Below are 13,863 nucleotides of genomic sequence, written 5' to 3' on the forward strand. Positions count from 1 at the left end.
TATTTATAAAAAAATATATAAATGACGGGCTCGCGAGCTCGAGCTCGATAAGTGAAGCTCGGGCTCGGGCTCGTTTAAGCTCAGCTTGGTCGAGCTTTTTCACCAGCCGATCTCGAGTAGCTCGCGAGCAGCTTGGCTCGTTTGCACCCCTACTTGAGAGGTGTCAACTTGGGCGGGTTGACATGAAACACTTTTTGTTCAAAATTTTCTTTATGAATAGTTACGCGTTTTAAATAAGAATTATCTAAATTATATTATTTTAATGATTATCAAAGTTTCAAGCACATTCTGTTTTAAAAACAAATTAGGTTTTTAATAACATTTAGCGTGTCAAATATGATTACATTACTAAAATTATATTATTTCAGTAGCTGTCTAGTTTTGTGAAAAAAAATGATGTGGGAGGTTTTATGAATTATGAATGCACTTTGGGCGTGAAGGTTTATCGACCCATTCATGGTGTAATTTGTTAATATGGCTACTTATATTCTTGAATATCGTCATGTTTGGTTGTTATTACTATATTTTGGTCTAGTCTGTGGTATGTTGGCTTGACCCATAATGTTTTTCGTTTATAGTTATTAATCAGTTATAAGTAATTAGTGTGTCACTTGTGATTACAGAAATTGTTTTGTGAATAGTAATATCTGAAAGTAATTTAATCGGTTTATGCACTCAAGTAATCATTCAGAATAGGGGTGTGCGCGGTGCGGTTCGGTGCGGTTTTTGGTTAAAATCGAACCGAAAACCAAAACTTCGGTTTTTGGAGTATTTGAAAGTTGAAACTGTTCGGTTTCGGTTTTTCGGTTTTTGCCATTTGATCTTGAAAATTTTAGATCAAAAGAAAGTTGTCAAAAAATAATTAATATAGGTATAAATAATTTTGTTAATTGTGAAAAACATTATACCAAAAATATTTGAGTCACATGTTTATTAAATTTTTATAAATTACTTAATATAAAATATATAATAACAAAAATTTAGGAATTCGGTTCGTGTTCGGTTTTTATTATATGCAAAACCAAAACCGAACCGTTAGTTTGGTTTTTACAAAAACTTAAAACCAAACCGTCGGTTTTTGTTTCGGTTCGGTTTTTTCGGTTTGGATCTTTCGGTTTTCGTATTGGTTTTTTCGGTTTTTTGCACACCCCTAATTCAGAACAGGAACATGGTGATTATTTGCAAGTGCTAATTTTTTTGTTTGGTTGAAAATTAGGAGGAACAGCAGCAAGCGGGTGTGACTGATGAAGCAGAACCGTTCATGGGATCTGGCCGTTTTGGTATGAGTTTTAGTTTACTTTCTTTGTTTCGCTCGTTTGTAATTAAAAATATTTGATATTTTTTTTATAAATATGTGATGTAGCTCGGGCGTATCAGTTGGGTTATAACTGTGAAGATGAGAAAGAGCTGGAAGCTTGCCTGAGGTTCTGCTAAACCGCGCGGGTCTTCTCCTACCCCTACTACTGGAATTTTACATATTACCTTTTATTAAATAATAATTAAATTCCAAGAAATTAAAGAGGCTGTAGATTATTAAATATAACTTTAGTTTGATCAACCTTAAAAGCTTATTCAGTTGCCTGTAGTGTGTTTTGTGTTTTCGGTTGGTGATTGAAGACATAGGTCAGTGCGGGGTTCCGGTTTGATGTTCATGGTTGAACTGTGCAAATTCGGTCCAGTTTATTATTTGGGTTAACGGTTTGATATGTTTTCGAAAGTTGGTTGGTCTCACGGTTGAACAAGAGGTGTCAAACTTTAGTAAGGTGGGAGTACTCTTTCTCGCTTAGGTCGTAAACACGCATGATTCGCTGATCTTCTCGAACCCAACCTAGAAACTCTTAGGTAGTGACTGTTATGTACGAATGAGAGACGGAAAGGAATGGATCAATGTGAGGGAATGAAAAAATGGTGTTTGGTTTGTCGGACTGGAATAAAATATTACCTTGTCCATTTCAAATTCATTCTAACCACCCACTTGTTTTTTTTCTTTTTTTCTTTTTGTTTATTTTTTTCCCTCGCCCTATATCACCTCCACCGATGCTCACCCACTAGCACCGCCACTACTTGCCTATGTCACCAAATTGTTAGTAATGGTTTGGGCTCGTTGGCTTTTATGCAGCACATCTATATTATGTCTTACGGTCTTACCTGTCATTTTGGTAATCTTACTAACGTTGGACCTGACGGTAGAGGTGGTACAATGAAAGTTCTTAAACCCCTAAATCCTTTCCCAACGTAATTTTTCTTACTTGCATTATCGTCCAATGAACTGTTCACTTCCTGTTTCCACTTTGACCCGTTAGCAAAATCGCCTATTTGCTTTTACGCTACATATATTCGTTAGTTTGAAAATTTTAATTTATACGAGCAAGTCTCTAGGGGATCGTTTATTTCTGCTAAAAAAGCAAGCTTGGTGTGTTGCCAATACCTGGTCATACCCGAAAGACCAGGTATGTGAAAAATCCGATTTGTGCAACTCTAGGGGTGAATACGTGTGGCTTAGTGTAGTGTAGGGATGAGCATTTGATAACGATACCCGGTACCATACAGATAGATTTGGTTATGTGTTTGTTAGATATCGTGTCAGATGTGGCCCGGTAGAAGCAATCAAACACACACAACAAACTAGTTAACAAATGGAACTAGACAAATAAAATGCTAGTAGCTGTTTAATTTGTAAAGGAAATGAATAACAATTAATATATGCTTTTAAAAAAGTACTACTTATAATGAAACTTTTTTTATATATCATATAACTATTATGGAAAATTCTCAAAATAGGCTAAAAGAGGAGAGTAAGTCTTAAAATAGGCCGATAAACTCAAATTTCGAAAATAATCCTTCGAAAACCATCGGCGTCGACGCATTTGGATTCCTGCATATGGTTTTCGTCGTCCAATGTGAAATCGACACGTGTAAAGGTGCTAACGTCATCAGATGATTTTCAATAGAAATCAGTCTGGTGACGAAGATGAAGAAGATGATGGTGGTGGAGGAGTGGTGGTGTTGGTGACTAGAAAGTGGAGATGAAGATGAAGAAGATGAAGATTGTGGTGGTGATACATGTTTTTTTGAAAATCATCTCCGAAGACGAATTTCACTTGAAATTCATTTGCTCATATGAATTTAAAAAAAACACGGATTTTAATGATTTTTGGAGATGGTTTTCATGGATGATTTTCATTCCAAAACTATCGGTCCAGACTGATTCTATTGAAAATCATCGGATGACGTTAGCACCTTTATACGTGTTGATTTCGCATTGGATGAAGAAAACCATTGATGGGGATCCAATCGATGGTTTTTGAAAAATTGTTTTCGGAATTTGAGTATTTTTTGGCCTATTTTGATACACTATCTCTCCTCTTTTGATCTATTTTGAGAATTTTCTCTTAATATTACTATGAACTATGAAGTATAAAATAATATAAAAATTGTTTTTTACTTTTAGTTTGATTAGGTTATTACATACAACTATGTCATCTAAAAGCTAAACTTTGAAATTTGGTTATTATGAAAATCATAATCGAATCATTAGTTTCTCAATCAGTTCAATTATTTTGTTTATATTTCTCATGTTATTTTCATTATAATTCGATTATTTGGTATTCTTGTCACTCCTATTTAAAACTTTTAAAACGAAATAAATTTCAAATTGACATGCTGAAATATATATCGAAAACCTTATACCATTTTCGCTACATATCACTCAAATTCCATACATTTTTTTTTATTTCAAACATTTTGTTATATCATTAAAACTTGTTATCATTGCGTAACGTAATGTTTTAACTCTTTAATAAAGTCATTAAACTAAAATCCAAACACTACCTATTAAAAGAAAGATAAATAAAATTAAAAATCTTACAACCATTGGATTTTATTTTTTTTTCTGTTTTATTATATTATCTTTTCAACCGACAATTTCAATATTTGAACCGACCTCCACCCTTTCATTATGCCTTTATTTAAGATTTGTACCATCCAAGTATCCAAACCTTATTTATTTCCGAATTTTATTTAAATAAAAACTGAATAGCTTTTGTCCTAAATATAAATTAATATATAATATCTATGTTTCTACATATTGGAACCCAATTTTTGACACATCTAAATAAAGAAGATGAGAATAATAATAATAATAATAATATATAATTAAAGATATATTAGTTTTATTAATTCCAACTATTGTATTTTGGTCACCGCCGGTCTCAATAACGAATTGGTTGCTGACAGTCTCAACTTTTAATGTATTTGTTCATAATGATTTGCGACTAACAGAATCTTAACGGCGGTATTACATGTAACTGAAAAAACGTTTTTTTCCAGAAAACTCACATTTTTTGCCGGAGAACGCCACCACCACCACCACGTGAGCACCATCAACCAATTCCGACAATGTATCTAGGGTTTCAGTGACCTCAATAATTGAGGCTTTTACTAGAAAAAAGTTTCTACATGTCCAATACAAAGTTATCAAGATCTTTGGAACGAAAATGTTGATTTTTCGAGAAAAATATGAGTTTTCCGGCAAAAATACGTTTTTTCAGCGACCGGCAACTAACGATGTTCGGAATATGTTAGTTGCGGACCATTGGGAATAAATACGTTAAAAGTTGGGACTGCCAACAACCAATTCGTTAGTTAAGACAGCTGTGACAAGAAAACGATAGTTTGAATTAATAAACACCAATATTCTTAATTTAAATAAAATAATTTACATGACGCACGTCAGAAACAAAATTCACTCTAGCAAAGTAACTGAGTATATAACGAATACAAAAGTTGTTTCTCATTGCACGTGATATTTAGTACTAAAGCATACAAGTTGCTTCTTTTTCACCAACTTTACCACATGGGTCGAATAAAATAATATGAATATGTTTATTGCATGGTGTTGTAGATAATAAATTAATAATTTTTGTCACGTATAATATAAACTATTTTATTTTATCGTAATCAAAACATGCAATTTAAACATACGTGTGTCCAAGTGCATGTATATACAACGATACACATATAGAAGGTTTCACAACCAATAATATGCAGGGCCGTCTTCGAAAATTTAAATACCTCGGCCGAGCAACAAAAAAGGGCCGGATGCCTTAGCGAAATTTTTTTGTTTGTTAGCGTACATGGATAAAACTTTTATTGACCAATTTATTATAAGCAGAAATCATTATGAGCATGTACATATCTTATAAACCATTGCAAATAACCTTATTTTTAACACAAAAAAAACATATATATGTAATATGTATAAAAAAGTTTGTGCCCCCGAACCTTATGTGCCCCGGCCGATGGTGCGGCTCGCACACCCTCCGAGCCTCCCATGATAATATGGTATACTAGGGGTGTCAATTCCTGACACGACCCGAAACTCGACACGAAAAATTATAGGTTTTGAGTCGGCTGACACGATCCGTTTTCTTAAACAGGTCAACCCGAATCCAACACGTTTAAAAAATGGGTTAATCCGAACCCAACCCGTTAAAAAGTGGGTTGACATGTTACCACGTTTAAAAATATTAAAGAAGTTAATATTTTGATTTTAGAGATAAGAAGTTTTAAATTTTAAAGTTGAATACTTATATTTTTTATTTTTTATACATTATTAACTTTTCAAAGTAAAATTAGTTTCTTTTTAAACTAATTTTATCTACTTTTTACTTCTAAAATTTTTATCTAATTACTTCTAACGTTTTATCTACCAGGTATACATGTTGATTTAAGTGTTTTCGAATTTTATTTTTAAAAGGTTATAATGTTAGTCGTTTATATAAATGCATATATGCATGTGTTATTTTTATGATATAATTTTTAAAAAATTTAGAAGAGGAGATAAAATATAGCAGGGAGGGCCAGAGAGATACTAAGCATCTGCGTGCTTTTCGATTTTGTATTTTTTTTTTGTTGAAACAAAATGTAGAAGTCTTATGTGGTGCTCTCACTTTTCAACACGTTGTTGGATCTAAAAATAAAACATATATATGACACATTTAGTAAGATGTTGAAACTATAGCAACTGACGAATAGTGAGAATAACGATAAGAGCTCACACATTATAATCGAAGGCTATAAGTTCACCTTTCAACAATATTTACATTATGATGTTATAAACATAGAAGAAATTTTCTTATTATGGTTTTGTACATCTTTATAAAAAGCCTAATAAAAGCATATGTGACATATATACAAACATGCATTCTCACTCTTCGTTGACTATCTTTGCTTCATATTTGCATCATTATAATGCACATTGACAAATGACAATCTCCCAAAAGATTTGGAGAAAACCCCTTAAAGAGTATATCTTCAATTACAAATTATTTCAACATATAACACATGCATTAGGGTTCTCCTCTATGCTATGGTGATATGGTGGTTGATAGTTATAGTAAGTATGCATTGGAGGATAATGTGGTTTATAGGGCATAAGCATCCCAACAAATTGCTCTTGCGGAACGCTTTTCTTCTCTTCTCCTTTAGACTCGTCTTTCTTTGGATCTTCCTTCGACGCTTCTTCTTTTGGAGCTTCGTCTTTTTTATCGTCTTCCTTTTTAGGTTCGTCTGCCTTTGCCTCTTCTTTCTTTTCCTCTTTCTTTTTGGGCTCATCTTTCTTATCTTCTTCTTTTTTGGGCTCCTCATTCTTTTCAGGCTCTTTAGCGGGCCCCACAGAAATCAAATACGTAGGCCAAAGTTTTCGAAGCTTGCTGACTGCGCTTATTGGATCAACCGTTCCAACTATTGTTAGGCTCTTCTCTTTCATACTTATGGTGATTGAATCAATACCTATAGAAACATATTCATATCTAGTCAACAAATATCATGCGTATCATGTTTTAATATATCGCATAGTACTGAAATGACTCAAATAAAGTTGTTTGCCCTTACTATATCGTATAGTACTGAAATGACTCAAATAAAGTTGTTTCCCTTACGCAAAACTAAAACAACTTGTTTTTTTTCTCTTTATCCTTATCCTTAACCTTAACATACGAACAACCAAAAACAAACATGACCTAATATTTCCTCTTAAAATTTCAATCAAGATTTCATATTATTGTCAACAATAAACAAAAACATTTTGGCTATTATTGTCATTCTCATCTTATTTCATGCTTTTGTCCAACAAAACCATCATTGTCATTTGTCTCTATTATTATATTTGGAAAACGACTTCAATCATCCTTTTGTAGGCATGCAAGCTTTTGTGTTTTGATCAAGGTGTTAAGTATGTTGACATAGTAAGGAGCGTTAAACATAGAAAAGATAGGGCCATCAAACTTACTACCAATCAAACTTCCTTTGTTTTTTTTTTAATTTACTCCAGCATCCATAACTAGCTAGTTAAAGCTTGTTAACCGACCACACCATAGTCAACGGGTGAGCTATAGTTAAAAATCACTGCCTACATGGCAGTGACGTGACGCTTTAACTAGCCATTGCTAGTTAAACCACAACACATTGCGTTATTATGAACCACATAAATGTCCCATTATTTGACCCTTGTGATCTCTAAACCTAATTCATATTTCTAGCTAATAACGTTTTCTTTTAAAACTAACAACATAACACAGTAACCCAAATACAAAAATCAATCAAAACCTAATATGCCTTATTTTTGTCTTAATGCAATCAAGGACCATACTGTTTTGGACATCTTATATATATGTTATTTTTAATGATATAAGGTTTGACACAATATTTATATTATATAAAATTCATTTTACCAACAAAAAAAATGTTTTAATTTTGAAAATAAGAATGTTATCTACTAATCAAACTATTTTCATTTTTTTGCACAAAAAGCTATGATGAATAACATTATGGAGCCACGTCATCCTTGGTGGTACAATATATCAGGTGTCATTTTCCCTACCCATAACCATTAAATTCTAATTAAAACATGTACTTTTAGTAATGAATATATTACAACTCTGCATTGCATCAGTCTAAAAAGCCAAATCATTTTCATGAATAATATGATGATATAAAGCTATAGCAATCTTTGCCTTGTGGAACACAAAAAGCTAATGTAAGGGATTAAGAGGAGATATAAATCATTCACAACTTTGCCTCTTTTTTACCTTTTTTTAAGTATATCAAATGTTTCATTACTTATATTGAATTGTGAGTTTGTGACCACCACATTTGAAATTATACTCATATTTTAACTATTTTTCAAATAAATTTTATGTAATAAAAATACATAAGATCATTAATTATTTTTTTTAACTATAGTATTTGTAGTCTCATTAAAAGAAGAATAGTATATTATATTAACTTACTTATTTCAAAAAAAAAAATACACAATGTTAAAGAAACTAACCCGAAAGAGCCGCAACAGTTTTCATAGCCTTTCTCTTGTCTTTATCGTCGTTCAAGTCCAACTTCAATATAAACTTCTGTAAATTTAAAAATATATCAAAACAATTAAGTAAATAACAATCGTATCCAAACAACATAAATATTGTTCACTGATCTGAATTTTCCAAAATCATAGAAAAATGATACGGAGTAATATACAATATTGTTTTAACTGTATGTGATTTTATTTTAAAAGGAGTGACGTACAGCTTGTTATCCGTTTACTCACCTCTTTGTTGTAATTGGATTTTTTGTTCAGTATATGAAAAACCGTTTGGTTTATTTTATAAAACTTTATCATAAACTACAAATACTTAGATCACGCTAACATATAATATTTGAATTGTAACTCATCAAGTACATTGCGTGCCTTTTAGGGATCAATGACGTGGATGCACGAGGCGAATATTATACAAATATATATGTATAACACAAGATCCTATAGGCTAGAAGCATAAAGATTCATGGTATTTAAGCATAATCTTAATCTTAACTTTTGTACTGAAATACATCATAAATAAATAGATAAATAAATAAAATGTTCTTTATATAGTATATCAACACTATATCAAACAAAAAGGTGTATTTGAAATCCTTAAAAATGGAATTGTATGTCCAAAAGTTATAACCTCTTTAAAAAATACGTCTTGAAAACAAATAAAATTTTGTAGCGATATCAGGTGTTAGATAATGCTTTGTTTAATGCTTTGTTTTTCGTGGTGAGGGTTCAAATCTCATAACTATTTAAGCATAATAAAGAGAAATTTGGAAACATGGGAATTAGCAGAAATTAAGGAATAAAAAAGATTCATTTTGCTAAAGTATTTGGAATTTATTTCTGAAAAGTGAACCAAAGATCCAATGGGAATACATAATCTTGGAAACTTGAAAACATATGAATGAGTCAAGTTAATATAGAGAATGAGATCTAGCTAGGAACTTGTTTTTGTAAACCAACAATAAAACCTTAAATACATAGATATAGAATCTTGTAACAATGTAAAGATTCTTGTTATGTTGAGATTTGAGAATAGGATCTAACCTTCATATGGGTGCTTTTGAAATGAATTCTGTGAGTTGAGAGAATTGCAAATTGCAGTAAGAAAGTGTAGAATGAGAGAGATATGAGAGGGAGGGGTAGCTAAAGTGTAGGATATAAATAATGCTTTAGTGAAAAGGAGTGAAGATATGAGTGGAGGTATATAAAAACAAGAATTGGCAGAGTAGGATAGAGAATCAAAATAATGGTGTTTTTTATGTTGTGGGATGAAAATAATGATAGTCAATGTTTGTATAAGGATATAGTAAAAACTATGGTATTAGTCTCAAAGTGTCAATTTTAATTTCTTTAATCGGTTTAAAAGAAACCCATAATATTGATTAATTGAATCTCTAATGGTTCTTTCCTTGACTCTAAGACCAAGTGTTCTGAATGGAGTGGGGGCGCCATTCATAGTCCAGGTCAGTCAATTTTTCTTACATCAAAAGCAATTCCCATTTGCTTGTCATTAGAATAATGGCATGAGGCAAGCCGCCCGGGGGGTGGGGGGGTGGGGGGGGGGGCGATATCATTGTCTGCAACTCAATCTACAACATTCGTGTGGAGAAGGGGGAGTCATCTTCACAACACGTAATCCAAATGGTTTATTGTGTTCTTAACTGCTTAATAATAATTTCATAGTTTCATGGCAATCTAAGATCAAAAGCATGAACTAATTACTTAAAAGGGTTAAAAATATTACTCGAAGCTCTAAGTGAACCTATAGATGATAAAAATATATTACTTTGTAAGAAAAACCTACTCTTAAGGAATATCCCAAAGAATTCTTGCCTCCTCCTCATAGTATTGGTGAAAGCGAATTACAAAGAGTCAAAGATCTTATCAAATCAATATTATACATAGGGGTATTGTATTCTATTACCTACAAATAATAATGATAAACCTTTAAATATTGATTAATCTACACATAGTGATGAATGATGAACATATTGAAGAACACATGATCATGTGAATCAAGTGAATGTAAACATGAATGTTCATAGTCCAAATTGATAGTGACATACTTATTTAAGAGATCTACAACTAGATAAAATATGGTTGATATATTAATCGATATATTGTAAAGTATATTAACTCTACGGTTTGCTTTAGTCCCTTAAAAAAAATTAGAATTTATTTTTATTTATCATGTGTACGTTATCTATGTGTAAAAACCTCAATTGAAATGGTGATGTGACTGTGTATGCTTGATACCTTAAGTGTAGTGTGTGAGGTGACTTTTGATAAATTTTAGTGAGATAACAATATAAACAAGAAGTATGTTTTATTCAGCATATTTTGTATGCCTTTACAAAAGGAACGTGTACATATATATATATATGAAACCCTCCCAGGATCTCACTCCCAACTGTTGTCCTTTAGCTCCCTCTATTATCCATTGGGTCTTTGACTCAGCCAAGGGACAAACTATTATCCAATAGATCATGTTTTCCCTCCAAGATTCTGTCCCTTTCATTTCTGGACTCCCCAGGTTAACAAGACAGTCGGTGGTTGACCTCGGGCTTGTCTAAGGTGCACGTGACGCCACTGAGTTGGATTGGGCTGGCTTGGGCTTGACTTCTTGGGCCTGTCCAGACGTAGTCTCTTCAAGTCCCCCCAGTCTATTGTCGTTGTTGTTTATGGCAACGGTAATAGACTTAGGTCGAGTCCATCTCAATTTCTACTTCAAACATTCTCATGCGCTGGGCTGGTGGGCCTGTTTACACGGTCCGGTTCTACCTCCCTTTCTTCGAACTTTGTTGTTCCTGGCCCATTTAGCCCAATTATGGGAGTGGTAAAACTTGTGGCCCCAATTAAATCACATTTCCCCACACTGCCCTTATACTCAGAGATTGCCATCACATCATTATAATTTTCCCCTGCCACTCCTTCTCTCCTTTCGCCGGCAATCCATCATTTCCCATCGGTCTTTCACCTCCCCTGTTCCGGTGAGTTCTTGCTGTTTTGTCTTTCGTTTTTCTTCCGTCATGAGTCGTGAAGACTTGTCTTCAATCACCTCCATTCTTACTCAAGAACAGATGCTTACCCTGTGTGCCCGTTATCGTCTTCCACTATCGTTATCCTCTATTCTGCCTGAGTCCCATAAGACCGCCTTAAGTCGCCCTCACCTCATCACCTTGTATACGAAGAATTTAGAGTATGCAAACATCCGTTACTCTCTCACTGAATTTCAAATGGCTCTGCTAAAGCATCACCGATTAGGGTTTTCTCAAGTTCACCCATTGGGTTTTTTACGAGTTACTCATTTCGAGGTGTCTTGTCGAGTTAATGGAGGTTTTGCAACAGTCCCCTTATTCCGTAGGTTTTATCGCTTAAAAGCGGACGACGAAAACAAACAGCCACCTTGTTATACTAAAATGACGACTGGTTTTAGCCCTAAGGAGTGGAAAAACAGCTTTTTCTTCGTTTCCCCCAATTTTGCCTCTGGTCTTCATGATCGCCATCACACGGATTCGGTCATTCGCGATACTGCTCCTCGTCTTCCCACGAGTCAGGGCGGTCTATATGATTTGCTTGTTAACAATCCCACCGAAGCCATGACTTATCCGGAGTCGTTGTTGTATATGGTGGGGATGAGCCGGATATGGTCGGATCCCTCTACTCGGCCAGCTATATTTGAAAATGGCCGAGGTCTTTCAGCCCCTTGTTGATTCTTCTATTTTATCGAGTTCTTTTTTTTGCTTTCAGCACCCTTTTTGCTAATTTCCCCCTTTTTTTGTTTTACATAAATGAGTTTGAAGGAAGTATTGCAGAGAGGGCCCTTGACGTCAGCCGCCTTCGTTCACCTTCCGGTTGCATCGGTGACTAAATCTGAAACCGAATCAATTCTGTTGACCCGTCCTCACCCCAAAGGGTCTTGTGATATTGAGGAGACTCCCAAACAAAATCTGCGTTGGTCGCCGTGTTTGACGCTTCCCTGAAGGATCGTTTGAGGAACTCGAAGCGTCTCTGCTTTGGTCCATCGTCTTCGTCTCCGCCGAATCACGCATCGGCCACAGAAGTTGTTAATCTAGGTGATGACTTTACCTTCTCAACCGTTGTCTCTGCTACAGAAAGTGGCAATCGCGGTCCTGGGCCCACCCGTTCTGATCCTAAAGGCAAACTTCCCGAAGGGCGGTGTCTCCCCTCCAGTTCAGCTACCTCCAGAGGCTGAGACTTTATCTGACTTTATTCTGTTCGTCCCCAAATGGAACCTAGATATCCGTTCTTCAGTGGTTACTCCCCAACAGGCCCATAGCTTCCTTAGTGAGGTTGTCCCGCCGGTGGATCTTGCTCATCTTCAGTCTCTGAAGTTGTCTAACCTCGTGAGTGACTTTGGAACTCATCTTTATCGCACCCTGGCTCTCGGGGTTGTTACCCGACAGTCTTTGATCGTCGCGGACCAGGTTTTGCACCAGAATCAAGAGAAAATCGGCTCACTAGAGCAGGCGGTTGAAAAGGGGGAGCAAAAAATCCAGAGTTTGGGGCGGAAAGTTGTTTTGTCTGAGGAGAGAATTTCTGGGTTATCTGGTTTATCCGTCGAGCTGAAGAAATCCCAGGATCAGGTCGCCTCCCTGATGGCTGATCTTTCTGCGCGTCGGGAACAAGTTGCTATTCTGGAAGCCCAATATGCTGAGGCTAAAAGTGGTTACGAGAAATATCAGGAGGTACATGTTCCTTCCTCCTTGAATTCCCCTTTTTCGCCTTCTTTTGTTAATAAGTGAATTGTTTCTGATTTGGTTTGTAGTCAATTGCTGAGATCAAACGGGAGCGTGAAGAGCACGAGAGTTTGAAGTGTGCCATGGATGAGATCCAAGTTCACAAGGACCATGTAATAGAGGATTTTCGCAGGGAATGTGATGAGCTAAAGCGGGAACGTGATAGCTTGAAGTTGGCACTGGATGGTTGGGAGTCAGAACGTGAAAGCTTGAGAGCTGATCGGGCATGGTTGATGGTTGACGGGTTCAAACTGGTATACGGGCGAGCTAGATCGTGCCGAGAGATTTGTCAGGCCCGGGACGTTATGGTTAGGGCTGTTTTCTCCTCGGGGTTCCAGCACGGGTTGCGATCAGGTTATGATAACTATGAAAAGGGGATTCCCATTGTCAACCTCCCTACCTTTTCGACGACTGCAGAAGCGGCAGTAGAGAAAGCTTATATTGCCTACAATAACCTTGAGCCTCCAATATTGGCACAACTTTCCTCTACCCCGGATATGCCGGTGTGTGAGATTCAAGCCTTAACCTCTGTTGTTGACCCTCTCACCCCACCTCCCGAACTGCCGTAGTTGATGTTTGTATGTTTGTGATGTTTTCTAAGGGGTTGTACCCTTTTTACCAAGACTTTCCTTAGTATTTTGTACGTTTGTGATGTCAACCCCTTGAGGGTTTAAGTATGGATGTTGCACCTTTTTCCCCTTGGGGGCTAAATGTATGATTACGTAACGTTGTACT

At 35.3% G+C, this 13,863-nt stretch overlaps 2 protein-coding genes across 3 annotated transcripts in view; one reads left to right on the plus strand and one right to left on the minus strand.

Annotated features, from left to right (window-relative positions):
- The window catches only part of LOC143574360 (F-box protein SKIP31-like), a 4,510-nt gene extending 2,952 nt beyond the window's left edge, over window positions 1-1,558 (plus strand). For both annotated transcript variants that reach the window (XM_077059004.1, XM_077059003.1), the window contains exons 8-9: window positions 1,217-1,280; window positions 1,364-1,558. In XM_077059004.1, coding sequence (XP_076915119.1) covers window positions 1,217-1,280; window positions 1,364-1,434 — 135 coding nt within the window. In that variant the 3' untranslated portion in view covers window positions 1,435-1,558. The remainder of the gene's footprint in view (window positions 1-1,216; window positions 1,281-1,363) is intronic.
- A 4,541-nt stretch (window positions 1,559-6,099) lies between these two features.
- LOC143574361 (heavy metal-associated isoprenylated plant protein 39-like) lies at window positions 6,100-9,682 on the minus strand. Its single transcript, XM_077059005.1, has 3 exons — window positions 9,413-9,682; window positions 8,333-8,408; window positions 6,100-6,792 (listed from the first exon to the last, which is right to left on the minus strand). The coding sequence occupies exons 1-3, from the start codon at window positions 9,416-9,418 to the stop codon at window positions 6,332-6,334; spliced, it is 543 nt and encodes a 180-aa protein (XP_076915120.1). The 5' UTR covers window positions 9,419-9,682; the 3' UTR covers window positions 6,100-6,331.
- Between the last annotated feature and the right edge of the window lie 4,181 nt (window positions 9,683-13,863).

This window comes from Bidens hawaiensis, unplaced genomic scaffold, assembly GCF_021521415.1.
Source record: "Bidens hawaiensis isolate Kalapana, Puna unplaced genomic scaffold, B.hawaiensis_p1.1 tig00026900_1, whole genome shotgun sequence".
Classification (NCBI taxonomy): domain Eukaryota; kingdom Viridiplantae; phylum Streptophyta; class Magnoliopsida; order Asterales; family Asteraceae; genus Bidens; species Bidens hawaiensis.

Excerpts from the sequence above, each read along its gene's own strand:
- LOC143574361 (XM_077059005.1), bottom strand. Across the intron at positions 6,793-8,332 it reads AACTGTTGCGGCTCTTTCGG|GTATTGATTCAATCACCATA; the intron begins GTTAGTTTCTTT and ends ATGTTTCTATAG.